The 26,907-nt window shown below is 35.1% G+C and overlaps 4 protein-coding genes across 7 annotated transcripts; 2 read left to right on the forward strand and 2 right to left on the reverse strand.

The window, feature by feature from the left end:
• The first annotated feature begins 3,230 nt into the window (after positions 1 to 3,230).
• LOC114743012 (uncharacterized) lies at positions 3,231 to 5,441 on the forward strand. Of its 3 annotated transcripts, none has more exons than XM_028931235.1 (3): positions 3,231 to 3,357; positions 3,497 to 3,642; positions 3,856 to 5,441. In XM_028931235.1, the coding sequence occupies exon 3, from the start codon at positions 3,899 to 3,901 to the stop codon at positions 5,063 to 5,065; it is 1,167 nt and encodes a 388-aa protein (XP_028787068.1). In that variant the 5' UTR covers positions 3,231 to 3,357; positions 3,497 to 3,642; positions 3,856 to 3,898; the 3' UTR covers positions 5,066 to 5,441. The 3 variants fall into 3 exon arrangements, with proteins under 3 accessions (XP_028787068.1, XP_028787066.1, XP_028787067.1); XM_028931233.1 differs by having other exon boundaries at positions 3,504 to 3,642; XM_028931234.1 differs by having other exon boundaries at positions 3,547 to 3,642.
• A 635-nt stretch (positions 5,442 to 6,076) lies between these two features.
• On the reverse strand, positions 6,077 to 16,312 carry LOC114743014 (protein FAM135B). 2 transcript variants are annotated; one of them, XM_028931237.1, is made up of 15 exons: positions 15,735 to 16,312; positions 15,547 to 15,632; positions 14,254 to 14,408; positions 13,617 to 13,678; positions 13,272 to 13,466; positions 13,098 to 13,152; positions 12,683 to 12,898; positions 12,451 to 12,539; positions 11,848 to 12,040; positions 11,646 to 11,696; positions 11,288 to 11,530; positions 8,380 to 8,638; positions 8,066 to 8,271; positions 7,723 to 7,773; positions 6,077 to 6,953 (listed from the first exon to the last, which is right to left on the reverse strand). In XM_028931237.1, the coding sequence occupies exons 1-15, from the start codon at positions 15,917 to 15,919 to the stop codon at positions 6,666 to 6,668; spliced, it is 2,334 nt and encodes a 777-aa protein (XP_028787070.1). In that variant the 5' UTR covers positions 15,920 to 16,312; the 3' UTR covers positions 6,077 to 6,665. The 2 variants fall into 2 exon arrangements, with proteins under 2 accessions (XP_028787070.1, XP_028787069.1); XM_028931236.1 differs by having other exon boundaries at positions 11,646 to 11,705.
• A 4,005-nt stretch (positions 16,313 to 20,317) lies between these two features.
• On the forward strand, positions 20,318 to 21,022 carry LOC114743009 (putative F-box protein At1g67623). The gene has a single exon (XM_028931230.1). The coding sequence runs from the start codon at positions 20,318 to 20,320 to the stop codon at positions 21,020 to 21,022; it is 705 nt and encodes a 234-aa protein (XP_028787063.1).
• A 518-nt stretch (positions 21,023 to 21,540) lies between these two features.
• On the reverse strand, positions 21,541 to 26,907 carry LOC114743010 (bZIP transcription factor 12). Its single transcript, XM_028931231.1, has 4 exons — positions 25,994 to 26,907; positions 25,569 to 25,640; positions 25,086 to 25,115; positions 21,541 to 22,280 (listed from the first exon to the last, which is right to left on the reverse strand). The coding sequence occupies exons 1-4, from the start codon at positions 26,753 to 26,755 to the stop codon at positions 22,200 to 22,202; spliced, it is 945 nt and encodes a 314-aa protein (XP_028787064.1). The 5' UTR covers positions 26,756 to 26,907; the 3' UTR covers positions 21,541 to 22,199.

Below are 26,907 nucleotides of genomic sequence, written 5' to 3' on the forward strand. Positions count from 1 at the left end.
AAATCTTGTGCTGTTTTTTTTTTTTTTTGGGTTTGCGCACGAAGTGAATTGTATTATTTATGACTTAAAAATTTTATATTTTTTGGTCAAAAAAATTTATTATTTGATAGAGTGTGTGTATATATATAATACTACCTTCACTCACAAATATAAGAGCTAATTTATAGTACAATTTATCCTAAAAACTAGTTTTTATATTTAGGACCGAAAGCAGTATTAATTATAATATCATTAATATGATTTGTAAAAATATTTTATGGGTTCTTGTAAATTGTAATTCTTCAATTTTGAATGTACAAGTCATTTAATTAATTTTGGTAGATTAAGAATGCTAAAAAAATTATTTAATTTTAATAAATATGTCCTAATCTCTTTAAAATATTAAATTATATCTTAGTTTATGTGTTATATAAATTAATTTAAAAAATGATAAATATAAGAAGCAAAGTGAATTAAAATCCTAAAATTCAACTCCAAAACAAGCTCCTCATTTAAAATCGAATGATAATTTTTCATAAAATTATTTGGCATATAGTGTTATTTAACTAGATTTAAACATTTTTTTCCCTTCCTGCCAACGCGAATTTAAGCATTGTTTTGGTCTACACAAGAAATTGGTGTCATAAATTATATTTTCTATCTGTAAGATTTAAACCTGGTAAAACTAGTCCTGTTTGCGGAGAATTGGTATAGAATATTAAAATTGAAATTATATAGATTATATTTTTCTTCTGAAAGAAAAACAATCAAAATTTTATGTACTATTTAGTCCATGAAAAGTAATAAACTAATTTTTTTTTTCAAATTCATACGGTCTGGTCAAGTTGTGCTGAATTAGTTGGTTGGCTCAACTTGATCATGTGGTGTATGTCCCAATTTGTCAAATATATATTTTATCTCATGTTACAAATAAATGTACCATTGAACATAAAATAATAATATATCATATATTATTCTATAAAATATCCCACTAAGTGCCACCTAATATTAAGAGAAAATGACACAAAAATGATACTTAAACTTGGAAATGATAAAATGGTTATCTGAATTTGTAAAATCATAATTTAGTCACAAGTGATCAATTTGGTATTTATAAATTTGCTGAAATAACTATATTACCCTTCATTTTATTTGTTGTTTTTAAAAAACCAAAACCCCCACTGACCGGCCAGTCGTTGGAGCTCAACGACTGGTCACAATTGGTCTTTAGAGCTCCAGTGGCTAGAAACAATTATTTTGAAAATTTTTACAACTTCATTATAATGGTTAACAACTTTTGTAATGCTATTAACAATTTCAGTATAACAGTTAACAATAGGTTTATTAGAAAATTCAACAATTGGTCGACGAAACTCTAGTGGCCAGAAACAAATTTTTTAAAATTTTTTACAAATTTCAGTATAATGATTAATAACTCTTGTAATGCTATTAACAACTTTAATATAGCAGTTAACAAGAAGTTTTCCGGCAAATTCAAAAGGTAGCATTTTTACAACTTCAGTAATGCTGTTAACAATTCCACAGCTCTATTAACAACTTCGGTATAGCATTTTAATAATAGGTTTTTTTAAAAATTAAAAAAAATGGCATTTTTACAACTTTAGCAACTAGTTTTTTTTAAAAATTTTTTTTACAATTTCAGTATAACGGTTAACAACTTTTAAAACCTTGTTAACAACTTCAGTATAGCAGTTAACAGGTTTTTCAGGAAATTAAACAATTGGTCACTAGAGCTCCAGAAACAATTTTTTTAAAATTTTTTACAATTTCAATATAGCAGTTAACAACTCTTGTAAGCTATTAATAATTTCAGTATAGCAGTTAACAAAAGTTTTTTAGAAAATACAAAAAGTAGCATTTTTACAACTTCAGTAATGTCGTTAACAAGTTCCGTAACTCTATTAACAATTTCGGTATAGTATTTAACAACAGCTTTTCTTAAAAATTTAAAAAAAATAGCATTTTTACAACTTTAGCAACTTTTTTTTTTTAATTTTTACAATTTCAGTATAATGGTTAATAATTTTTGTAGTACATTATTAACAATTTCAGTATAGCAGTTAATAATAGATTTTTTAAAAATTTAAAAGTAGTATTTTTACAATTTTAGTAACGTCGTTAACAACTTATGTACGTCTATTAACAACTTTGATATAGCATTTAACAACAGTTTTCTTAAAAATTCAAAAAATAACATTTTTACAACTTTAACAATTTTTTTTTGAAATTTTTACAACTTCACTATAATGTTAACAACTTTTGCAACGTTATTAACAACTTCAATATAGCAGTTAAAAACAAGTTTTTTTGGAAAATTCAAAAAGTGACATTTTTACAACTTCAATAATGTTGTTAATAATTCAAAAACCTATTGTGAACGACTATACTAAAATTGTTAATAGCATTACAAAAGTTGTTAACCGTTATATTAAAGTTGTAAATTTTTTAAAAAATTGTTTCTGGTCGTCAGAGCTCCGGCGACCAATTATTGAATTTTCCGAAAAATTTGTTATTAACTACTATACTGAAGTTATTAATAGCGTTATAAAAGTTGTTAACTGTTATTCTGAAGTTGTAAAAATTTTCAAAAAACTTGTTTCTGGCTGTTAGAGTTTCGGCGACCGGCTGACTAATGAGGACTTTGGTTTTTTAAAAACAATAAATAAAATGGAGGGTAGTGTGATCATTTCAACAAATTTATAAATGTCAAATTGGTCACTTGTGAGTAAATTAGGATTTTACAAATTCAGGTGATCATTTTGGCATTTCCAAGTTCAAGTATAATTTTTGTGTCATTTTCCCTAATATTAATATTTAAACTTAATTGAAAGATATCTTATCAAACGTCGTGCTATTAACATTTATTCCATTAAAACTGATGCTGCGGTTTCTGTACATAATTTTTATTCTATCCGTAATCCTCCTCCGGCAATTTATTATTTAAAAAAAAATTTTTAATGCCTATATTATTATAAATCAAAGAACTGTAAGGGAAATTGATGTGCTACCCAATTATTTTAGTTTAGTTCACATGATTTTTCAAAAGGAAACAAATATTGTTGAGGAAGTTGATGGTTTTAATTTTATTTTTTTAAAAAATTTGGCGTTTTCAGTTTTCACGTTATTTTCGTTTCGTTACATCAGTTCCTTCAACTGACGACAACCAAAGCGAGGGCTTCGGTCCTTCGCTAGGGTTTGCGAATCTGCCATTGCCCATTGTTATGCGCTTGTGCTTGTTACGACTACTTTTTACTTGTAAAAGCTTCAAAGTTCTTATTTTGTGCTTTCCCTTTGAACTCGATCCTTCTGAAAGACTCATGTTAAATGTGTTCCGAGTACCTGATTCGAAGTTCAAAGGTATTCCCTTTATTCTCCACTTCTAGATTTTCTTCATCTGTGTTCTTGCACTTGCAGTTTCCTTACATGGTTTTCTGGAAAATCTTTAATTTATTTGAAGCTTTTTTGAATTTGCATCTGGGTGTTGACAATTCTGAAGTTTTCAGGGAAAAAAGATTTGATTGTTAGTTGACACTGTTTTTGCCCCAGAATCAAGTCAATTACGAAGAAATTGTTTGATCTTGAGCATGGTTTTGCAAATTCTTTTGTTCGAGTTTGAAGTGATGGAGAGCATATGATTGGGAGGTAAGATATTTTGTGATTGGAGTTTGGCTTTCAGGATTGGAATTTGATCAATCTGTTGATTGGATCCGCTTTGAAGTTAATGAATTTGACCAATTGGATATTGAGTGTTTAATTATGATGAATTTAGATGCCTCAGGATCAGATACATTTGAATTAGAAAAAAGCCTTCATGGTGGGTTTCTTTGATCTGTTGATTTTGGGCTTTTGGTGTAGAATACTGAGTATCTTGAGGGGGAGTAATCTCTGAAGTTTGACAATGTCGTCGGATAGTCAGGGCCCCTCAACACCATTTTCCTCCATTGGCCGTTCATTATTTGGTATCAGGCGGGAGCAGGTTCATTCTTTGGAGGTGAGTCATGAATCCGGATCCCATGATACAGGGCTTGAATCATTCCAGAAGCTGGTCACAGATAGATTCGATGAGCTTTGTGGGGTCAGTGATGATGAATTGCTCTCTATCCAATGGATGCTGAAGCTCCTTGATGCATTTGTCTGCTGCCAGGAGGAATTCAGGGCCATTCTACTGAATAAGAAGGAACAGATCTCAAAACCCCCTCTTGATCGAATAATTTCTGAATTCTTTGAGAGTTCAGTGAAGGCACTTGATATTTGTAATGCGAGCCGTGAAGGGGTTGAGAAGATTCGGGTGTGGCAAAAACAATTGGAGATTGTCATGTCTGCCTTGGACTCTAAAAAGAGAGCATTAAGTGAAGGCATGTTTCGGAGAGCAAGAAAGGCATTGATGGATTTGGCACTGGCAATGCTTGATGACACTGGGTCTGCTTTTTCACAACGCAACCGATCTTTTGGACGTCATAACACAAGCAAAGATAAGCATTCCCACTCAGGGCATTCTCGGTCTCATTCTTGGAGTGTATCTCGCTCCTGGTCTGCAGCCAAGCAACTGCAATCCATTGCAAATAACTTGGCTCCACCTCGTGCAAATGAGACTGCTGCAACCAATGGTCTTGCTATTCCTGTGTTTACAATGTACTCTGTTCTGTTGTTTGTCTTGTGGTCTCTTGTAGCAGCGATTCCTTGTCAGGATAGGGGTCTGAATATCCATTTTTCAATACCGCGGCAGTTCTCATGGAGCACCCCCATAACCTCACTTCACGAACGAATCTTGGAGGAGTCTAAGAAGCGTGAACGCCGGAACTCAAATGGCTTGTTGAAGGAGATATATCAAGTGGAGAGATGTACCCAACACTTGACAGACCTGGTGGATTCAGTCCAGCTTCCATTAACAGAGGAGCAGAAATTTGAAGTTGAACAGGTTACAGAGGAGTTGAATTTGATTTATGAATCTTTTAAAGGTGGTCTGGATCCACTGGAGTGCCAAGTGAGGGAAGTTTTCCGAAAGATCATGGCTTGCAGAACTGAGGGGCTGGAATACCTGAGTATGTCAAACTATGCAGAGTAAGGAAATCGGTGAACTTGTTACAGAGGAAGATCAAATGTACAAATTTGTGAAGCGTACACATTTTGTATCTTGCTTTTTGGAAGGAGGAAGAGTTACCAAATGCGTTTAGAGTATAAACTCCTAGCCTGCCTTGTATTTGTCTCTGTACTTGTGTGAGAGAACATAATGTTCAGGTTACTTCCTAAATATCTCATGCCTTATTTGCTCATATGGTTTATGTCTTGCACTTGCACTTTTCTTACAAAATTTGTAATACAGTAAATTCTCACAATGAGGAAAAAGAAAACATTCATGAGCTTTAAGCCATCCTTTTTGTAATGACACTGCTGCTAGTATTACTACTCTAGTGATGTCCACTTATTGTACGGAGGACAAATATTTTGGAGACAGAAAATGTCATCCTCAAGAGTTTGATTGTGCTTGAAACAGTCAAATGAGATGTTATAGGTGATAGTAAAATTACATGCTTTTTTTAACGCACAATTTAAATGTATGTACACAAATATGTCAACGGCTAGTTGAGACCTTCTCCAAGCGTGGGGGATTGTACTACCATTGAGACAGTTTGCTGTGAACACGTTTTATTTCTCAGGCCATGGTCTAATTACAAAGTTGGTAATAAACTTCTCGATATGTGTTTGATTTTGGGGTCTGATCATAATGTAAGTAATTAATTACATATTTTGGTTCAAATGGCTAGAAACGTTTGTTTTCCGAAATTATTCTCTTTAAAATAATGAGTTGTCAATGATTCCACAATGAAATCATACATGACGTATCAAATGGTTGCTACCTGATGATATACACAAGAAGCTCTATCAGATGCCCGCCGTAATGTTGGATTTATTTGGAACAATAAATACTTTAAGAAATTATGAGGGGTTTGAAGTTTTAAAAATGGTCAACGAACTTACCAACCCAATCTTATATTTTTAATAGTTGAAGATGCTTGTCTTGAGGAATAGATCAATATTTGATAGACATCTCACAAATAAAAATATTACAGCAGCGTTTTCTAAATAAAATAGACAGTAACTTTATTGGAAATTCATCGAATTCCAACTGAGAATGTACATTTTTTCTAGGTTCTAAGCCTACTGAGCTGACACCTTCTATAAACTCACAACAGATATTGTACACCTATGCTCCTGTTACTTGTACACCAAGTAATACAACATGCCTGACTAAGCAACACTGCAAACCCTTAATAATCAGGTCCTTTAGCAGAGCCCAGTAGAGACTACTAGCATAAAAGGTGCATCCCTATCTTGGACATTGAGCGAGAAAATATATAAAACAGAACAGTAAGTAATTCACAGGCCAAGGTCCCATAAAAATTCAATGGCTCTACTATATGCTCTTGTGAAAGAAAAATGGAGCAAAATTTGGCCAAAGGTTGGAAAGGATCCACCAATTTTTGTCCTACTATACCCACCTGGAGGAGTTTCGACCTTCAAAGGAGTTGAACTTGGCACCCATGAAATTTTCTTGATTCCAATGGAGGAATCAGTTATACAGGTGCAGAAATCTTGTGCCAAAAACCTTCGCCAATTTTCAAAATGAACTGAGTTGAGAGACTTCCATGTAGATTTCTGCAAGACTAAGTGAAGAGCTCGGGAAAAGACCACATTATGAACTTAGCAAAAATGTCAGACTCCAAGAACTCTATATGAGCAGCCCGCCCAATGAGTGTGTTTAAGTTCTTGCCGTATGAGGAGGTATTGAAGTTGATGTCACAGCGCATGACCACACCATGGTCGGTGAGGGCATTAATTTGGTGCAAGCAATTATTTAGCATCTCATGGAAGACTTTCCCTTTTTTAGAGTAATCCAAGGAAGCTGATGGACAATGTTCAATTCTGGCAGAATGGTAGGGGACATAACCATCCTGAAATGAAATTGAGAGGAAGCGCTAGGAAATATTTTAACAAATAATAGAAAGGGGTAAATGGATATTTAATAAAACAGTGCTATGGAATTATTTTTTTGAGTTGAACGGTGCTATGGAATTATTAATTTTACACAAGGCATATAATCAAAACTAGTTGATAGCTCTAATAAAACCAACACAAAATGTGAAGAAACCATATTAAAGGACCATCGCAGAAAAGCAGATGGAGTAGCTGCAATTATGCATTATTTTAAGTCCTATACTGGCAGGAAAAAAAGGTCCTATAGAAGTGAGCTTTCCACCCAGCATATTTCTTTTAATTATTCAGCTCCCGTTTCTTTTCTTGATCCATTGGTTTCAGATATATACTTTTTACTACTACCACGGGTCTTCAAGATAATAGCTAATTTACTAATTTGAGTGGATTAAGAAAATTAGTTAATTTAGTTGTTTGTAATAAATAAGTATTGTCTTTCCTAAAATGCCCTTACTAACCAAGTGTCATTTCATGAAATATTTAATATGTACAACTGCTACAAGGACCATACCTTAGAAAAAATAGATAAATATGAAAGATAAAGTGGATTGGGATCTTATCTTTAGAATCAAATTAAAAGTCAAACAAGCTCTTATATTAAGGACAGAAGTGATCAAATAGATGAATGCAAGCTCTCAGGATGGAATTCAGAAAAAGTTTTCCGATGAACGGGCCTTATTAAATTTCAACTTATCCAGATTCTCATCATAAGCATACCAAAAAGGTTACCTGAGGTGAGGACAAAAGTATTATATTCCTGAAGTTCACCAGTGTCTTCTTCTGCAGTAAAAGAATAGATGTTATTTAACTTCAGCAGCTAAAGACCAACAAAATGACACTTATTTCCCATTGTTCCCTTCATCAAAATACGCCAACTAAATTGAACAGCATAGAAAACATTTGCCATGAGGATTCAAAAGAATAAACAAGCTACAAGACTCAGACCAAAACTTCAAGGCAGCAACCTTCTAGCAGTTGAATTTCCAGTAATCACTGCTTACCTCCCGCCACAACCCCAAAAAACATTCACCATATATCAAGAGAAAATAAGCATGCATTCACAATTCAGTACCTTGGAAAGATTGTAGATGAAGGTGTTTTCAAGATCAGGATCATCTGTAAATGTCAGCTGATGGATGCATTGTATGTCCTTCAGCTTCTTCAAGAGCCACAACCCTGAATTGAACACAGAGTTTGAACTATACATATAACCCAGGTGAGGACCCGATATTGAAACATATGTATACAGGTATCTTAAATATGGCTCCATGATGCTCTCTGCAATTCAAAAACAAAAAACAAAAAAAAAGAAAGAAAAGAAAAAGAAATTCTTTTAATAATGTGATTGTGATCAACACTACTTCTATAAGATTTATGCATGCACACCTGCTAAAGCAGTCCTGATAATGAGATTTCCAATAGAATGGCCAACAAAGCTAAGCTTGATATCTTTCAGGTGTCCACTTCTTGAAAATTTATCCATCTTCCTTTTGACGAAAGAGACCACCTCCTCTGCAAGTCGTAAACCCATTTCTCTGAAGTCTCCAGATGTTTTGTCTTCATTAGCCTCTGACATAAGGAATTGTATCTTGGGATCTATCAGCAGCCATTGGTTCCGCACAAGCCGTAAATCCAAATGATGTCCCTGCAAAGTTTAAGTGATAGTCAAATGATCTATTAACAGAACAATAAGGAGGATAAGACAAATTCTGAACTTGCCAATGAAATGAATTCACTATGACTATAAACATTAAAGTAGGAATGCCGTCAACTAAAACATTACATATAACAATCAGCAAAAGCCACTAACATCTTTTGAGCACAACATAATTCATGCTAAAATCATGAGAATTGCAGTAATATATCAGTAAAAAGGCAAGCAAAAATATTGTAAAAAATAAGGCAGATGAAACTACACTACAAACAACAGTATAAAAGAAAAGAAAGAAGGCTGTTGCATTGCATATCTCTATGTCTACTGCTGTGAAGGGTAGATCCGCATTACCAATTAGTCATTGGTTTTGGCGAGTGATTGACTTATACTTGAAACGGGAAAGTATAACAGACCGAGTTTACCCTTTAATTTCAGATATATACCATAGAACAGCAATGGTTGAGGCATGACTTGAGCAAACAAACAGATCTAAAAGGAACCGGATGTAATTTATTAGAGGGAGAGCTCACGTGTGTAAAAAACAAATGCATGGATGCATGAGTATGACTGTCTCAATGTAACAATATAAAATGAGGTTTCATGCACATACATAGAAGAAATTAGGATGAACGGGGCCCATTTGTACTAATAACTTTTATAATAAGATAAAATTTCTGGCAAGAATAATTCAATGTTAAGCCTCTATTGGGACAGTAAAACCCTTCTGTAGGACAATCAACAAAGGAGCAGAGTTTCTTGAAGCATTCATGGCTACTTTGTTATGACCATCCCAAACTTCAAATAAAAGAATACATCCAGCCCCAATATCACATGGCTGTAGTGGCTAGATACAATGACTAAGATAAGACAATAGATTATATTCATTAACTTGAAAACTTTATCCATAGACAATTGTTCAATGAGACGTGTCAACATGTTTACCAATAAGTGCTCATTTCAAGACAAAAAGGCAATTAGCTTGGGTTCATAATGTTTATCCAATGCATTATAATGTGCCTCCAAGTCTATTGCTAATGGTTAAGGCAAGGGATTTGGTGATTTGTCGTTATATACTAGAGGTTCATTATTGGACAAAGGGTTCACAGATGTGGTCACACCTCTAAATTTTTTTCGACTACTGAGGGCTTGTTTGGATTGTCTTATAAGTAGCTTTTCAAACGTGATTTACAGAATACAAGGTAAGTATGTGATAAGAGTTTTGTCTCGGCTTATGTGAACTTGCTTAAAAGTTCGTCGTGAACGGAGCTCCAAACAAGCCCTAAAACATATGGTTGTGCAACAAGTCATTTGAACAACAAATTATAAAGGATACAATGTTAGGACCCTTTACAAGGTATGGCATTATATGGTTCTCACCCACGAGCTAGATTTTCGCGCATGATTCTCTTAAATGTCCATATCAATGGTATCAAGGACTTATACTACCCTCCATTCTCTACTTCTTTCCCACGTTCTGTTCTCCTTTCCTCTTCCCATCTCCCATTCTCTTGCTTGTGTGTCGTTGCCCAGGTTTAAGAGTCTGGATGCTAGGTTGTGGAGCATGCTGGAATGTTGGAACCTATTGCAAAGGCATAGGACTTGAGTCTCACTTGATGGATCCTGAAGCTTTTAACCTCATGAGCTAAATTCTGTTGTGACTATCTTAGAGGTTTATATCATTGGCAAATTGGTATAAGAACCTTCTACAACTCTCTCTTTCCATTTTCTCTCCCATAAATCTCCTGCTCTCTCCTTTTCCTCTTGCCCGTATTGAAGTCAAGTTTTGGAGCCCTCTTTCCACTTGATCTCAACCATGCATGGTCGTCATGCTGTGGACTGAGGTGATGCTAAGACCCACTGCAAAATATGAGACTTAAGCCCCACACCAGAAGTATGGGATACGGACATCCGATTGGTATGGACATTAGGTTCTTCAATCTTGTGATCTAGCTTGAGTTATGGTTCTCTGAACACAGAAGCTACCTGTTAGGCTATGGCTCTCCTAAAGATTAATATCACTTATCAAAATGAATGGACTAAAATGCTCCATGTTTACAGATAAATAAGTTTTCAAAAAGCACACAATTTGAATCTGCAGCACCCAAGCTATCTCAAAATTGTCATTTTGCTCAAAATGTGGAGACAAGTTAGCAGTGTTGAACCAGCATTTTGCTTAAGTTAAGATGTGAAAAAGTTTATGAGCTTATGAGTGATATTTTCCTGCCCCCAGTACCCAGCTGCTATGGCTAAAAAACCTCAGGAATGATGAACCAACATGATTCAAAACATCAATTCTGTAACCCTTGGTAATCCAAAGAAAGGAGGCAAATCCCTCACTTTAACCTAGAATTTGGAAACATCGTAGACAAGCTTCAAATATGGATACAACATTTGATGTATTTAACGCAAAAGTTATCCGTTCAGCTCCAACATGTTGAGTGGTTTTGTGTAACAAAAGCCATATGAAGATAATCTAGAGATTTTTCATTTTCACTTTTTTTTTTTGGTGAATTCATTTTGAATTTATTACTACGTGATATATCATCCCAAAACAAATGAAGGTCCAAAGCAGCAAGAAATGTAAGAAGAGATGCCAAAATAACTATAGGGATGAAGGCAAATGTAAGAGCTGAAACATGCCTGAAATCCATGCACAAAAACAACTACTCTCAAAACTTGCCCATTTCGTTGTGGGCTACTCCCAGACTTGTTTGTGCCTCTAGATCCGTTTTCCAAGATAAGATTTGCTTTTGCCTCCAACGGATTGAAGTAAGAATTTACACTTGGAGAATGATCCATATTTGCCATCCGTTCTATAATAATAATAGGAATGCGCAAAGGATCCTCGAATATATACATGTCTTGAAGTGACCTATTGTTGATCTGCACTAAATTCATATTTGTCACAACCAGTTTGCACAAGAGAAGCATATAACACAGTTTCCGTTCAATAGGAAATGGAACGACTATAAAGCATTCTAGACAAGCAGCCACTCACCTTCATTTGTGCTATTCCTCGTCTATGAAGTTCAGCACGCATTGTTGCAGTCTGAGAAGGCTAAACAGAAAAGAGAGACAGCAGACCCAAAGAATTGTTTTAGTTAAGCAGACTTACATGCAGAAAATATAATGATTAATCCCAAATATAACAGAAGATGATCAAGTTTATGATTCTTGTACAAAATATATTAGATATTTACATCATCAGTTAACTTCCTCGGATTTAAAGATCTTCCATGTGTGCCCCAGCGCATTATTGTTCCTTCAACTCTGCTACTCAAACTCTGATGGGGCATCTCAGATATGGAGTGTACCATCCATATTGACCATTCAGATCTTCGATCAATAGCCCATGAATGACGTAGAAATTCGAGTATCATTGTTTTATTTTCCCTGGGTTAAAAAATAAAGGGAGGGAAAAGAAAATCATATCATTGCATCAATTTAATCCTTTAACATCATGTTAAAATTATTAGAGTGCCTCTTGTGACAAAAGAAAACAATCACGCTAAGACTTTATTTTAGTAATAAATGCGTCACAATATGCATAAACGGAAAAGCAGCTTCATTCAAAAGAAGTTAAAACTCTCTTAGACTGTAGATCAGGCTCAAGCTTGGCTGATAAAAGCAAGGAAATATCAGCCTAGAAATCAGGAAAGAAATTGAGGAATAACTTTTCCAGATACAATAAAGATCGGAATAGATGCAGGAATACAGAACAAGAAATATGAGCAACTATAAAGCTGCGACACTTGAGATAATTAATGGACATGTAATTACTTCAGTAATATATGTCAGCATACCTGTGAAATTTCAGAAACGTGTTCCACAGCTGTAAGAGCTGATTTCCCAGAGACTGATAAGAATTTAACAGATCGTCCCAAGATAAAGACTGAAACAATTTGTATGTATGCATAGCAATATAACCATTAGCTTTCTATTGAAGGAAAGGTAGAGCTACTACATAGAAATAAGTCTGAAAGATCAATAAAAGGGAGAATAAATAGCAAAGCATTCACACTGCAGTTCTTCTACCTCAGCACTGCCTTCTGAGCTGGTAGACAGTTGCTGTGAAAACCTACTGTCAGTAACGTCTAAATGTACCAGTGGAGAAGAATTAGCAAATTTTGTACGGTCAATTGTGGGATCCATCCCAGTAAGATCAATAGCTTGGTTGATTCCTTCGCTTAACCTTCTCAGATCTTCAAGGAGGATATCATGGGCAGCCATTAATGCTTTGATGAGCTTAGCCTGATTTGAGATTTGCCCATCAGTACAACTTACTACAGCAATAAAAAGGATTTCAAGGGGAAAAAAAAAGTGTAATGAGTTTAGCAAATAATATAAATCACATGCTTATCATAGCAGTATCTTCATAAAAGGAAAAATATTATTGAATAAAAAATCAAGTAGACTTAGATCATGTGAAATTTACTGCGATAAAACTTGCCTTGTTTGACTTAATAGAATTTTCCTCATGAGCACCTTCAGAAGACCCATAATCACTGGCATAATACAAGTAATCAATTATTAGAGCCGCAAAGTATGCAAAACTCTAAATTATTTCGATGCAACAGTGACCAGCATTATGATGCAAGCTTCTAAAGATGAAACTCTGACAAACCTGGGTACCTTCAGTCGGCTTGTGTGATAGCTAGCTTTTTGCAAACTGACATGAACACTTGTATCAACAAGGACAGCATGTGAAACATCAAAATGGACAGGACAATATGAATGTAACCCGAGAAGAGCTTTAGGGGGAATTCTATACTCATGAACTGAAGCAGAATAAGCATCTGGAAACGCCTGCATCTCAGCTCTGCACAATGATGCAAGCAGTTCCAGGGTTCACATCTTCCAATTGACAATAATTATTAGCAAGAAAATAAACTCCACTTCAATAAATATCCATGTTTTGAATTTCATTTGTTAAATATACCAAGAAGTGGGAATGGCATCATTGACTAACCCAATATCAGATGTAAGGGCCTGCATAAGCTCAAACTTCATGATAACAGCAGACGATTTTGCCTGAGAAAATAAAATCAATCATCACCCATTATCTTACGAACTAGAGGGAAAGAATCAAGTCCATAAGAAACATCGGTGAGCGTAACTGGAATTGATACACTTATATAAACTGATTTTGACACATAATTATGATGTACTTACATTATTGTTTGTTTATTGCCTAAGTTCTTGTGTGATTTGTTTCCTTTCCCAAGTTCTTTGCTCTGTTCATTATTTATGTTTTCATTATATTGTCTGAGGGGTCTTTCCACTTCTTTCAAGAATTTCAGTATTCATTTAACGTGAAACTATATCACTGTATCAAATTTATATTAAGTCAGGACATTTTTAGGGCTTTCAGTTGGCCACGTTGGAAAACCCCAAAAACATCACATGAAGCCTCAAACATACCCTTCTTTCTTACTTTTTTGGCAAGACAAAGATATCATGTTTTCAACAATCTTTCCTCTATTTTATCTGTTTTTAGCGTGTCAGCTACCTAGTTGATTTGTTCGACATAAAGAAACCCTCTCAACTACCTGCATATATACAATATCTTTCATATCAAACTATCACAGGATAAGACAATTACTGACCTCATGTCCTGCAAAAGAAAGATAGAATGAGATCATAATAGAAAGAACCACATCCTGCCTTGCATATTTGATTCGAAATGGTGGTGTTGAAAAACTGTTGTCTGCATCATCTATTTTCCAAACTGTACATAAATTGTCATAACCCACTTCAGGAGCTGCAGCAAAAGATCAAGATGGATTCTCAGATTTCACTCCACATTAATCGCAGTAAAAAGATAACCATCTGATGGACCAAGATACTTCAAATCAAACACAATAGGGCCACTGCCTTATGATATCAACAGCATATAGTAGGCTTGAAAAAGCCGGAAAAAGTTTTCAAAACATGAAGGGTAAATATTTTAACTTAATTCAGACTACAAGAATTTCAAGTAGTTCATGGTTGGACAGTACAAATTTATTCCCCCCAACCCCAGCAAAGAAAGAAAGAAAAGGAAAAAAAAAAACTGATAATAAAAAAAATATTTGTGAAAAAGCTCTGAAAAGCTCTACATGGCATTGGGAAATGGGATACTTTGGCTTCAGGTCATATAAAATTGGCAAAAGTCAATACCATTGCACCGTGCATGATCTGGTCCAGACTTTACAGAAGTTAAAAATGATGACAAATAAACAGCATCATGAGGATCACCTCATGACTCATGATACAAGCTTATCTTCTAAGACCCTAAAATTAAGGTTTTGCGTCATTTGTTTCCACATTCCATCTTTTCACAGGAAAAAGGAAAAAAAACACACACGCAAGCACGCGGGGGGAGAGAGAGAGAAAAGACTATCAAACAGGCCATTTATAGAACTCCTATTAAATCAGACAAAACATAAATATCTTTTTTTGGGAAAAGGAAGTCTAAGTGGCTATTGACACGAGAAGTATGATCATTCTAAAATACTAACCGAAATTTCAGAAAGTGGTAGTGTATGAATACATGATTTGCGCACAATTTTCAAAGGCTTGATTAATGACCTAGTAAAAATCATATAAAATAATTTAGAGTGCACCTGCATTGTGAGAATTAGAAAGGGAAGTTATTCACTCTGTGAGCCTCGTCTGTTAAGAAAAATTGATTGGCAAGCTCATTGTAAGCTTGTGTAAATAGAAAGAACTTGTTCATCATATGTTGCACCTAAGAACAAAATTGCGTGGAAATCACACACAAGCATAAATATACCAATCAAACAAGCACAAGCTCTCAGTGAACCTGAATATGTAGCTCCATGAATTAACCATGTCTAGCTACAGAGAAACATCTTTAATGAATCACTAATGTCTCAAAAGATTGTAAATATATTCACCTTCATACTGAACCACCCGTGCCGGAATCCCAGGATAGGAGTCATCGCCATCCTCCCATCTCAAAGTAACCTTGATTTTGTACCACCTACATTACATGACTAACATTTAAAAATCAAAAGGAATACAAAGAAAGTATTTGAAACAACATTCACCAGAACTAATCAGTTCTGCTGAATCTAGAGCTTACCCTTGTTCGAAAAGGTCTAGATTATGAAACCTATGAATGTAAATAGCAACTTCATGAACAGCATCCATCATAGACAGTAGATTTGCTCTTGCAGGACCACGTTGCTCGACACTGGGCAACCTTTTGGTCGACATATTCCTCTGATTCAGACCCATAAACCATCGTAGCCTCCGAATCCCAAACATGAGTGGCACTGGCAGACACAGTGATTACTAATATCCAATTCCCAAATAATCATTCCTAGTTGTTTCAGTGGAAGTTGAGCAAAACCCACAACTCCTGAACCAAAATGAACCCAATACCAAACTTCCCGCTCCCCTTAGTTTCTATGCTTACTAAACCCATCAGAAACCTCTCCTTTTTCAAAGATATATAGCTTTAATGTCAAGTTGCAGAGCAAATCTGTAATGTAGGTTTTGAGCTGAAGCGATTGACGGGAGAGAGTTAGGAAAAGTCGGGATGAAAATGGAGAAAAGGCAGCAGGAAGGAGAGGAAAGAACTAAGAACGAAGACGGACTTTTTTGTGTAATCATCCTTGTACCTCGTTGGCACACAGCAGGACCCAACCAAAAAAGAAAAAAGAAAAAAACATCATTTTTTCTTGTCAAACCCTACAGCAGCAGGTGATGATGATGGCATTAATGATAGTTTTTTCTTCTGTATTTTTTTTATTAAATTCCCCAAAAAGATAAAAATGGGAACTTTGAAAAGAGCACCACAGGTGGAAGCGCATGTCGTGTCAGTATAGTCATGCGGCCATGTTCAGCTCACGTTGTGACATTTTAACTGTGGGGATCGAAAATCACGGGACGTGACTCCGGCCTGGAAATTTTGGTCGGCATCATTATTCGTCTGATCATCCGTTGTCTGTTGATAGATAGATCCCTTAACCGTTAAGACATAAAAGTAAGCTTCTTTTGCTATTTGGTGCCATGGAAAATTGGCTCAAGGTAAATCCTAGTCCTACCCTCTCAGACCCCGTTTGATTCGCTGTATTTTCCTTTAAAAAAATGAAAATGGAAATTGTGTTCCAATGTTTGGTTGGCATGAAGAGTATTACTGTATTCATATGTACCAAACACAAATCATATCAAAATAATTATCTTCTAATTCAGTGACATAAAAACTTGAGTAAATGAAAGGTTTGTCTGATGCATATCCTTTTAAATTTTAAAAAAAAAAAGCAATTGTGCAACTTTTTCAACTAAAAGTAATACTTTTTCTTCCTCACTCAATTTATTCTCTTTAGCAAAACAAGAAAGGGGAGCTTTTAAGGTGTAAATTTTGGTCATGAACCGACAAAACACTAGCTTATAAAATCCATCCCTCCTCACAGTTTCATGTGGGAGAGATACTGCTTAATCAAAGTTCTTGAATTTACCCTAAATTAGTTAAAATTTGATAAAACTATACTCAATATACTGTTCGGTTTTAAAAAGGATATAATTAACTATTTTTTATTTATTTTTTCTCAATAAGTTTAATGCATTTCATTTGATCATAATTTATATCTTCTTACTGACTCAAATTGACTTGACTTTACCGAATAAACGCCTCAATAGGGTTTAGTCATTATTTGTCACTCCAAAGCTTTGTGAAAAGATGATTTACTAGGTAACAAGTTTACAAAAATCGATCAAATAAAAAATATACACAACAAATAATTTTTACACTTTATTTCAGTTAATTTTCTTTAAAAAGTAATATTAATATATGTTACTATAAATATATATCCTTGACTGAGCATTTTTGTTTGTAATTTTCTGCAAGACATATATAGCCCCAATAGATTCTATGATTTTCTCAAATCTACCTTCTTTTGACAAAATCCCTTATTAGAAGGCTGGAATTCTCTTTCATTAGATCAAGAAAAATTTGTGAACTTGTCTCCTGGGTCATCAACTTTACAGTTGTTTGAGGTAGAGATGTAAATATTACAATTTAATTAATTATTTCATAACAAAAAATTAAAAAAATATATAAAGAAAATGCCCTATTTGGGGAATCATTTGAAATTGGAATTAGTGGGTAATATCATGAACCATGAATAGTTAGTTTACGAAATTGGGCTAAATTTTAAATATTATTTTGATGTTTGACCCTTTATCAATTTTGCAAACTCTTGACGCAATTGAGCTGCCTTTAACGTGATCTTTCGGTGCTGGAAAAGGAGAAAATGACCTTATATTGTTCTTAGTTACAAGTTAATACTGCCTCTTGTTTTATGCATATTATTTAAAAAATTAGTTAAATTAATTATTTGTAGTAAATGTATAAATATTCTATCTAATCATATGTATTGAAATTATCAATAAAAATCCTCTTAATATGTGTAATTGATAGAGATACTTTAAAAAAATAGTTATAACTTTGGGATATAAAATGAATTGTGATTTTAAATTTAAGATCGAGGTGAACCTTTTATTTAACTCCAGTATTTAAGACTAGAGGTAGCAGTTTAGTATAGGGTGCAATCTTGCAACTTAAGGATGAAAAATAAAGTTAAAATAATTTTAAATACTAAATATTTATATCTCCACTATTATAAGGAACTTTTTTGACAAATTGACTACGCATGTTAATGGAGTTCATCAAGTACAACTTGAAATCGTATTTTTATAAACTTCCAAGAACGTCTTCCAATCAACTTAACCCTAATCCAAACTTACACTTAATTATTTCCCCATCTTTGTGGGTAATTTTAGAATAGGTTCATTAATTCAAGCCTTATTTTTCTCAAAATATATTATATTACCTTCGGTTCTTAATATAAGAACTAGTTGACTAATTTGAATAAATTAAGAAAACTAGTTAAGTTAGTTATTTATAATAAATAGATATTATCTTTCTTAAAATATCCTTACTAATCAAGTATATTAATTAAAGCTATCATTATTACAAAGATCAACTTAGAAAAAAAAATAGATAAATATAAAAGACAAAGTATATTTGAGTTTTATATTTAAGACCAAAATAAAAACTAAACAAATTCTTATATTAAGAAACAAAGATAATATTTTGAAACACTTAAAAAGCCATCTCGTGATATAAAATGGAAGGAGTGATTACAAAAGTAGGAGTATGATAGACATGAACATGGTAAATCAATAATATCCCTTTCTTCCCTCCATATCATGGGAGACATTAGAATCCATGGAATAATCAATGGAATAGTTAATAATTTTTGTTATTACACTTTATCTTTTTATTTTAAATATTTGAAATAGATTAATTTAATTATGATCCGTTGGAACATGATGCAATAATTATATTCTGAACTGGGATCATTTTTTTTTTTCATCCTTTAGTATAAATATATAACTTCTTGTCAACATTTAATAAGGAGAATACTATTTTTGGTACAATTTAAAGAATAAATTTTGTATCCAAATTTTTAAAGTTTTTTATTAAAAAAATATTTTTGGTTCTTCTCTATTTAAAGCTCGAATTTGGATTGGAAAAAAAATGAAAAGAAAAAGCGTTAAGGGTCCCCAACACAAGCATTGGTGATTGGTTAATCATTCTCCCAAGTCCCAATGACACCCCAAACTGTGGTTAATAATCTTTCTTCTTTTAATTTATTTTATTATTGGTGGCCAAAACACTGAGTATTTCCTAGTTTAAAATAGTAAATTACTTTTTTAACCATCAAAATAATAATAAATTACTTTGATCCTCATCCTGGTCAAAATAATCAGGAACAAGTTGTTACCACCCGTTACCAAATATTCTTTTACCGAAGGCAGAGCTGTGATTACATATTTAAACATATTAAAAAAAAAAGGTAAAAGCTAAACTAATTAAAAAGATAAGTGAAGCTATCTGAATTAACTGAAAACTGATTATATTAAGCATTCTTTTCCTTTTTGGCCAAAGAGATACTATTGTTTATTCAATAAAAGCAATAAGCATTATATAATCCTTAACTAACAATCATTTAGAACTTTAAAAAATTATACTACCTCATGTCCTAAATATAAGAGCTAGTTGATTAATTTGAGAAGATTAAGGAAATAAGTTAAGTTAGTTAGTTGTAATGAATAGATGTTGTCTTTCCCAAAATATCTTTGATAATCAAAGGTATAAATATGAGAGATAAAATGGATTGTGGTTTTATATTTAGAACTAAAACAAAAATCAAACGAGGTTTTATATTAAGGATCAGAAATAGTATATTATTATAACCATTATTTAATGAATATCGTACTAATTAATATTTACTGTAAATTTTTCAAGAATCCAGACCATGTAATAATTACACACACATAAATAAATGATAATCATCTATATCTAAAACTAATAGGCCAATTTTGATTTTGACCATATTCCTAATCATACAAGGAAAAGTAAACTTCATAATAGATAAAATATATCTTCTAGCAAAAACAAAAGATAAATTTTATCTATCAGAATTCACCAAAAATTATATCGATAACTGATCAATTTCTTAAAAACAACCCCAATTTCCTAAAACGCTAAGGAGGAGGAAAACCACTCTTATATATAGTAACCATTAATTAACACCACAATCATACAATCATATTCATCAAACTCAAAGCTTCATTAATCTTAATTCATCGTCAATGGCGTCCCACCCCAGCATCATAGAATTTCTCCCAACCCATGTCTTATCAGAAGTTTTAGCCACAGTTGCGTCTTCTTCCATGGCCGATCTCTGTACACTCAAAACTTGCTCCAAAGAGCTTCACAATCTTATTGAAGAAGACGACTTCATTTACCAGCGGGCGTGCATGCAGAAGCTTCCCTACATTCCATGGTTCATTACACCCCCAGAATCTTCCTTCCTGACTCGTTGCAGACAAAGCGGAAACCCAGAAAGCTTGTACAGAGAAGGAATGGTGCAATACTTCAGCCCTCTGGGGCTTCATGATTCTGGTCTGGAAAGATTGAAGGAAGCTTCAGAGAAGGGTCACACAGAAGCAAGATATGTGTGTGGGATGATTCTGCTGTGTAGTGAGGTTGAAGATGAGAGGAAACAAGGGGTTGAGTTGCTACGTTGTTTTCTGGGAAAACGGAGGTTTGTGGAGACATGTAGGAAGAAGGTGGATGCATGTTTAAGGATGATGTGGAAGAACGATCGTACTCGTACGTTGTTTGGGAATGGTCGTCGAGAGCGTTTGTGTGGTTCCAACATGTGCCGTGGCTTGCAAGAAATCGCAGGGTTGGAAAGTGGGTGGCCGGGGCTTAATGAAGAAGATGAAGGTGTTTCATGTGTGTTATGCAGGTGGGATTATGAGTTGCGTCAGTTCTCTAAGATATGTTGTTGAATCAAAGTGGATCAATGCTTATAATTAGAAGGTTTTGATTTACTTTTTGGCGGTAATAATATGGTTATTGTCCGTACTTTGAATATGATCTTAGGCGATTGAATATATTTGATACGTGATGTTATGCAAGAAAAGAAACGAGAAACTCTATCATTTTCGTTTTCTTCGTGTAATTGTTACCTTTAATGGTTGAAACTATATTTTCTGGTCCGTGATCTCGATGAGTGAAGAACAACTAAATTCCAGTCATGAAGATGATATCAGAATAAGAGTAAATAGGCTGTGTTCTTATTTTTTTTCAAGGAATCTCGGACACATTAATAAAACATAAGTTTTCGTTACTCAAATTTTTATCACTGACATCAAATTATCAACTCATCAGGGAAATAGCCACTCGTTCAATTAAGACTGCATTATATATTGAATATTTCCTTCCGCGCCTGTGCAAACTAAGAGACCAAAGAACTGTTGTCCAGCCAGATTTTTCATAGTATATAGGAAGAGTCTAGAAGAATAAATAAAAACTGAGAAAATTGCAAAAGAATGTGATTATTAGTAATGAATTACAAGTAGAATCTTGAAATCAAAATGAGCAGCAATATCATTCAAGATCAGTCTTGTTACAAATAATGTACTGTCAGCGCTCTCTAGGGTAAAGATTCTATAAACTCCTGCAATACTAGTAAAAAATCTCAAAAAGCGAAAAAGAACAAAGAAAGGGCTACTCCAGATCAATCAGCCTCCCCTTCTCCTTTCACTCAATATCAACAAGCAAGGGAAGCCTTGCTGGACCATCAGCATAATACAATAACCTCACTTATTTCAACTTTTTAGCAACAGGACCTATCTGCTCAGAATCCATCATCACCATGGATCTTCCACAAGCAACAAATCAATGACCTTAACCTCTATCACTTTTACTTGCATTATTTGACTTGCCAGCTACTTTCTCTATACAAGGTAAGCTCCAAGTGCCTCTGAAAGATAACCAGCTATGGAATAACCCTGAAACTGTTTCCCCTTTTCCCTAAAATCATCTTGCTCCATTTGATTACTATCTACAGGCCATTAGGTCGATCCATCAGGTCAAAAATTACATATTGAAATCACCAATGGACCAAGTTCACTCTCACAAGGCCAAAGAAACCAATCCGTCAGACGAAAATTGCTGATCAGATCACCAGTGGGCTGAATTCACTCTCCGAATCTTTCGTTGTGGTCTATGCTTCTCCACCACTGGAATAAGGTTTTCCATGAGCTGCAGGCAAAATTGCAGGAGATTCAGATTAGATTCATTGTCAAGATGCTAAAGGCAACATATTGGTAAAACTGAAAGCAAAAATCAGATGCCCATGACCCTAGTCTCACTTGGTTGCAAATGCCGCTCCTACGCCTAGGAGATTGTAAGGGTGTGAGACTCAATTCCCCAAGAACCACCCCCCCCCCAAAAAAAAAAAAAACCAACAAGAAGAAGTAGAAGGAAAAAACCCATCCAAACCCGCCAGGGGCAAAAATAAAAAGTCTCTGCCATCTCCCTAAAACCGTGCCTTTAATAAACCAAATGGAAAGATGAAATTAACATGGCGATTTTGCCATTACTCCAGGTACGAGTGTTTAACAGTTTTATTTTTGAGAAGTATTCAACCATCAAGAAAATGTGTTATGAAGCCAATTTCACAATAGGAGATTATTAAAAATGAACAACTCTGCCGATAAAACCAAAGGATGTAGGCAAGAACTTATTTGATTTCTCAAATATACAAATGCCATGTTCAGCGAATCAAAATACTGGCAGCCAGATACAATCACGCGGATCCTTTCTCATGGGATATGGGAATCATACTCCTAATTTCCAATTCAATACAATAGTAATGTGATAGATCTGGAAATTCAAAGATTAACATATCATTCCCCAGGACCTTTAGCAGAAGATCCAGGAAAGAAAAGCGTGTGGGAAAAAGTAACTCCAGTGGACAAGAGAATTATACTGACATTCATAACCGTAAGGGCAAAGAGGTGGGGTAGCAGTACGGTTCAGGTGTAGCTAAAGGTGGGAGGTGTTTGTACTTTGTAGTAACTTTTTGGTCTTGAAAAAAGCCTCTCCAGCCAAAAGGGGACAGGGAATTAGTCCTTTGGAAGTAAAAGTGTGGTTTAGGAGAGTTCTGACCCCTCAAAAGCCAGAGTCACTGCCTTGTGTGTCTTGCTTTCTGTTCTGTGTAACCTATACCTGTGATTTGTGTTGTATCTTGGCGTTTGGGTGTAACTGGGGTCAGGGTTTTGGCTAGAATCAATGTCAGCCTCATGGAACTGATTCGGCGTATTTTGTCCTAGGAATATCAAAACCCAGCATTTCCCCTCTATTTATAGCTGTTACCGTTTATTTTATTTCCAGTTTGAAGAAGTTTGCAGGTCTCTACCAATTCAGCATCAAAGAAGGTCAATTAATGGGCAGGAGGATGAGTGAACATGTGGAACAGTTAGACCAAGAGGTGATAGGATTGAAGGAAGTGTGGATTGTGGAGGAGTCGAACAGGGATGTTGGGACCGTTAAAGAGTGGATTTTGGAGATGAAAGAGGCAGTACCTCTACAGGGTGCCCAAGGGCTATGGCTGCATCTAGGGCCACTACTCAGGCCACTCCTCCTCGAAAGTATCACATCAATAACATTCCCCTTACATGATAGGCCTTATGTTACAGTCCTTACTCTAGGATTGGGAGGATCACTGTAAAAATAAAAATAAAAAAATTGAAATTTTATGTGTATGACTGGTGCAACAATGGAACCAAACTGAATTGGCATCTAGTTTACTAGGTGGACCGACTAGCCCCCTGTGGTTCCTATAACATTAATAATAACTATAAAACAAAGTCAAAAAGATAGAGAGAACCAGTTCAGATCTGGAATAAATGCACACCATAATATAATTATTATAAATGTGAGCCACATGACAAGTAATATATCTTCTTAGGAATAAAATTACCATTTACTACAAATAAGATATCTCTTTTTACATCACAATTACAGCTACAAATAAAAAAACCATTTTCGTTATTTTAAGGGAATGAGATCCACTTTAACATGAAATGTTTAACAATCCGACATACTTTTCAGACCTGCAGTTCCAAATGCCAAATATGCACTAAAGGCAGATTACATTTGATCCCAAACATATTACAATGAGTACTTAAGAAACGAACAGTATGATAATAGCTATAATGAGTACAATCCCAGGAGAACAATCTCAGTTATTGTATCATAAGGCGCTCAAGGAAGACACTACTCAAGGCTAGTGCCTCGCGCCCATCAGAGGCGCTGCCTTCAACAAGACACTTCTAGATGAGTGCCTTTGGTGCTTTTTCCAGCTTTCAGGGAAAGCACCCTGACCTTCGGCACTTTTGTGTGTTTGAAGCGAAGAAGAAGTTTATTTATTAGCTTAGTCCAAAACTTTAAAAGATACTGATAGGATACATTAGGAAACTACAAAATCTCTCAATCTTAAGCCTAGCCCAAGACTCAAGATATTTAAGAATAGAGCAAATAGTCGTAGTTATTCTTATCTTACAATATTTAGATTATTAGGTTTTAAATAAAGCCGCCACCCCCAAGGGACCACAGACACAAACAAGCACTTTTGGTAACCCATAGAACACATGTACAAGTGACATAAGGGTAAAATTATAAATTACAATTTTATAAGTGCACACGATATAATTATGAGTTATGACTTAATGATTCTTATGCTTGAGTAGTGATATTAGTGACTTAAAGGAGTGCATTTGATGATTATTTGATTTATGACTATATGATTATTATGCGAGAATAGTTCATCTCGTCAAAAATGTTGCTCCGAATTTACATTTATCGAGTTTTGTTTGTAAAGCATATATTTTCCTACTTTAGCATTTTGCTTCACTAGATCATGTGCCTTTTCTAACACCACATGTAAGGCATTAGCACCTTGTACCCGCCTATTATCTTTGACTACTTTGATCCTAGCCGATTCACAAGTGCTACAAGCATTTTTGCATGTAGTCCAAGCAGAGGAGGAGATGATCTACATACCTGTTTGAACCTCTGCTTCTCCTTTTCGGCCTGCATTCAAATCCGAATATTTCAAAAACTCTTGCAGAAATTAGATTCTAGGGACAGCAGTAAGATTAACATTAAAAAAATAAAATAAAATAAAATAAAATAACCAGGATAAAAGCTATAAAGGAACGTGAAATCGTCATTTAATTATCAGTATTTAACTCAAAGAAGAAAGGTAGAAAATCCATCGCACAGGCTACCAAAGAGCCAGCTTTACAGGCTAAAGTGTATTTGCAAACAAAAAAAGGAAAAAAGAAAAACTGTGTAGCGCACCTCATCTATGACAGCGTTAAAAGATATGAAATTTTAGTATCGTGTCTCTTCTAACAGAACTGCGTGCTTAATTTTCAAAAGAAAAATAGCAAAGCAGCACTTGAAGCTGCAGAGCGTGTGGACACGGTCTGTAACTACACAAGACACATGAATACGAAAATTTTTCAACTTCTACAAGCATACCATTTCACTCGATAGTTGTGCATTCTCTGCCTCGAGCTGTGTCACCATAGTCTCTAGCTCAACAGTGTAAGCCTGTAAAGAACGTTATACTGATCAGCTTTTATAAATCAGTTACCACTTGGGAAACAATCTGAGACTAAACAGGATAAAATGGAAGTTCAAACTAACATAAATCAAGAAAGCACAAAACACTCAATTCAACACCCTCTATAGATTAAAGAGAAAGCTAGTTCCCCGTTATGATATGACTTAATAGAATTTTCAAACAAATCATCATTTCAACGTAAATTGATGAAGTAACGGCATGCAAATGCAAATATGTATATACCGATTAAAAAAACGCATCAGTTTAATTTAATTTAAATGAGAATCATATCATATTATATCATTTAAGAAAAGAGGTCAAACAGATAAGGTGAAGTAACCTGCTTGCGTTCTCTAGACCTGGCTGCAGACTCTCTGTTTTTTATCATCCTTCTCTGCTTCTGAAGCGTGGCCCTATCAACGGGTTCCTCCACAATCCTTCGCTTCCCTCTTCCCGCTGATGCTGCAACTCCAACTACTGTCCCGTCAATCCCATTTCCAAAAACCTCTATGGACGACCCTTCCTTAACCTGCACCGGCGTTGGCATCGGGAACTGAGCGCCACCGTTGATGGCGGCGGCCGTCGCCGCAGCATCCACGCGGAAACTCGCATGGCCAGGTACTACGGTAGGAACCCCTCTGACATCCTCCTCTCTTACAGCTCCAGCCTTGGCCAAAAAATCCTCCAAAGTCATGGCCTCCAAACCCTCCCCTGCACCCATCCGCCTCTGATCACCACCCTCCACCATCTGCTGCCACACCTCCTCGGCCGTCTTGGTGCCCAATTCCGCCGCAGCCGCAGCAGCAGCAGCAGCCGCGGGGAAATTGGGGTCCGACGGGAGGTGCGCCGGGTTGGGGTTATTATTGGGATCGGATGAAGAAGAGTAATAGGACTTGAGGAGATCATCCATGCTCAAAGAACCCAAAGCCTTGGAAGGGTCGTCGGCGCCGGCGTTGGAATCGTTGTGGTTGTTAGTATTATTGGTGGTGTTGTTGGTGTTGTGGGTGTTGTTCTGGAGATCAGCGAGAATAGAAGAAAGGGAATATAAAGAAGACTGGCGTGGCAGATCCGGATTCGTCGTGACCAACTTCGACGACGCCATGCCGGTGCCGGATTTCTAGGGAATCCTTGAGAGGTAACTCCTGGGATTTCTCTATTGTAAAGTCCCACTTCAGTGTATGAGGCTGTGAGAGGGTGAAATCGCTGCTATTTCGGGGTCAGATTACAGAGCAAGAAAGAGATATATAGCTCAGA

The sequence above is a fragment of the Neltuma alba genome, unplaced genomic scaffold (assembly GCF_004799145.2).
Source record: "Neltuma alba isolate B1F8T4 unplaced genomic scaffold, ASM479914v2 tig00003912_pilon, whole genome shotgun sequence".
NCBI classification, from domain to species: domain Eukaryota; kingdom Viridiplantae; phylum Streptophyta; class Magnoliopsida; order Fabales; family Fabaceae; genus Neltuma; species Neltuma alba.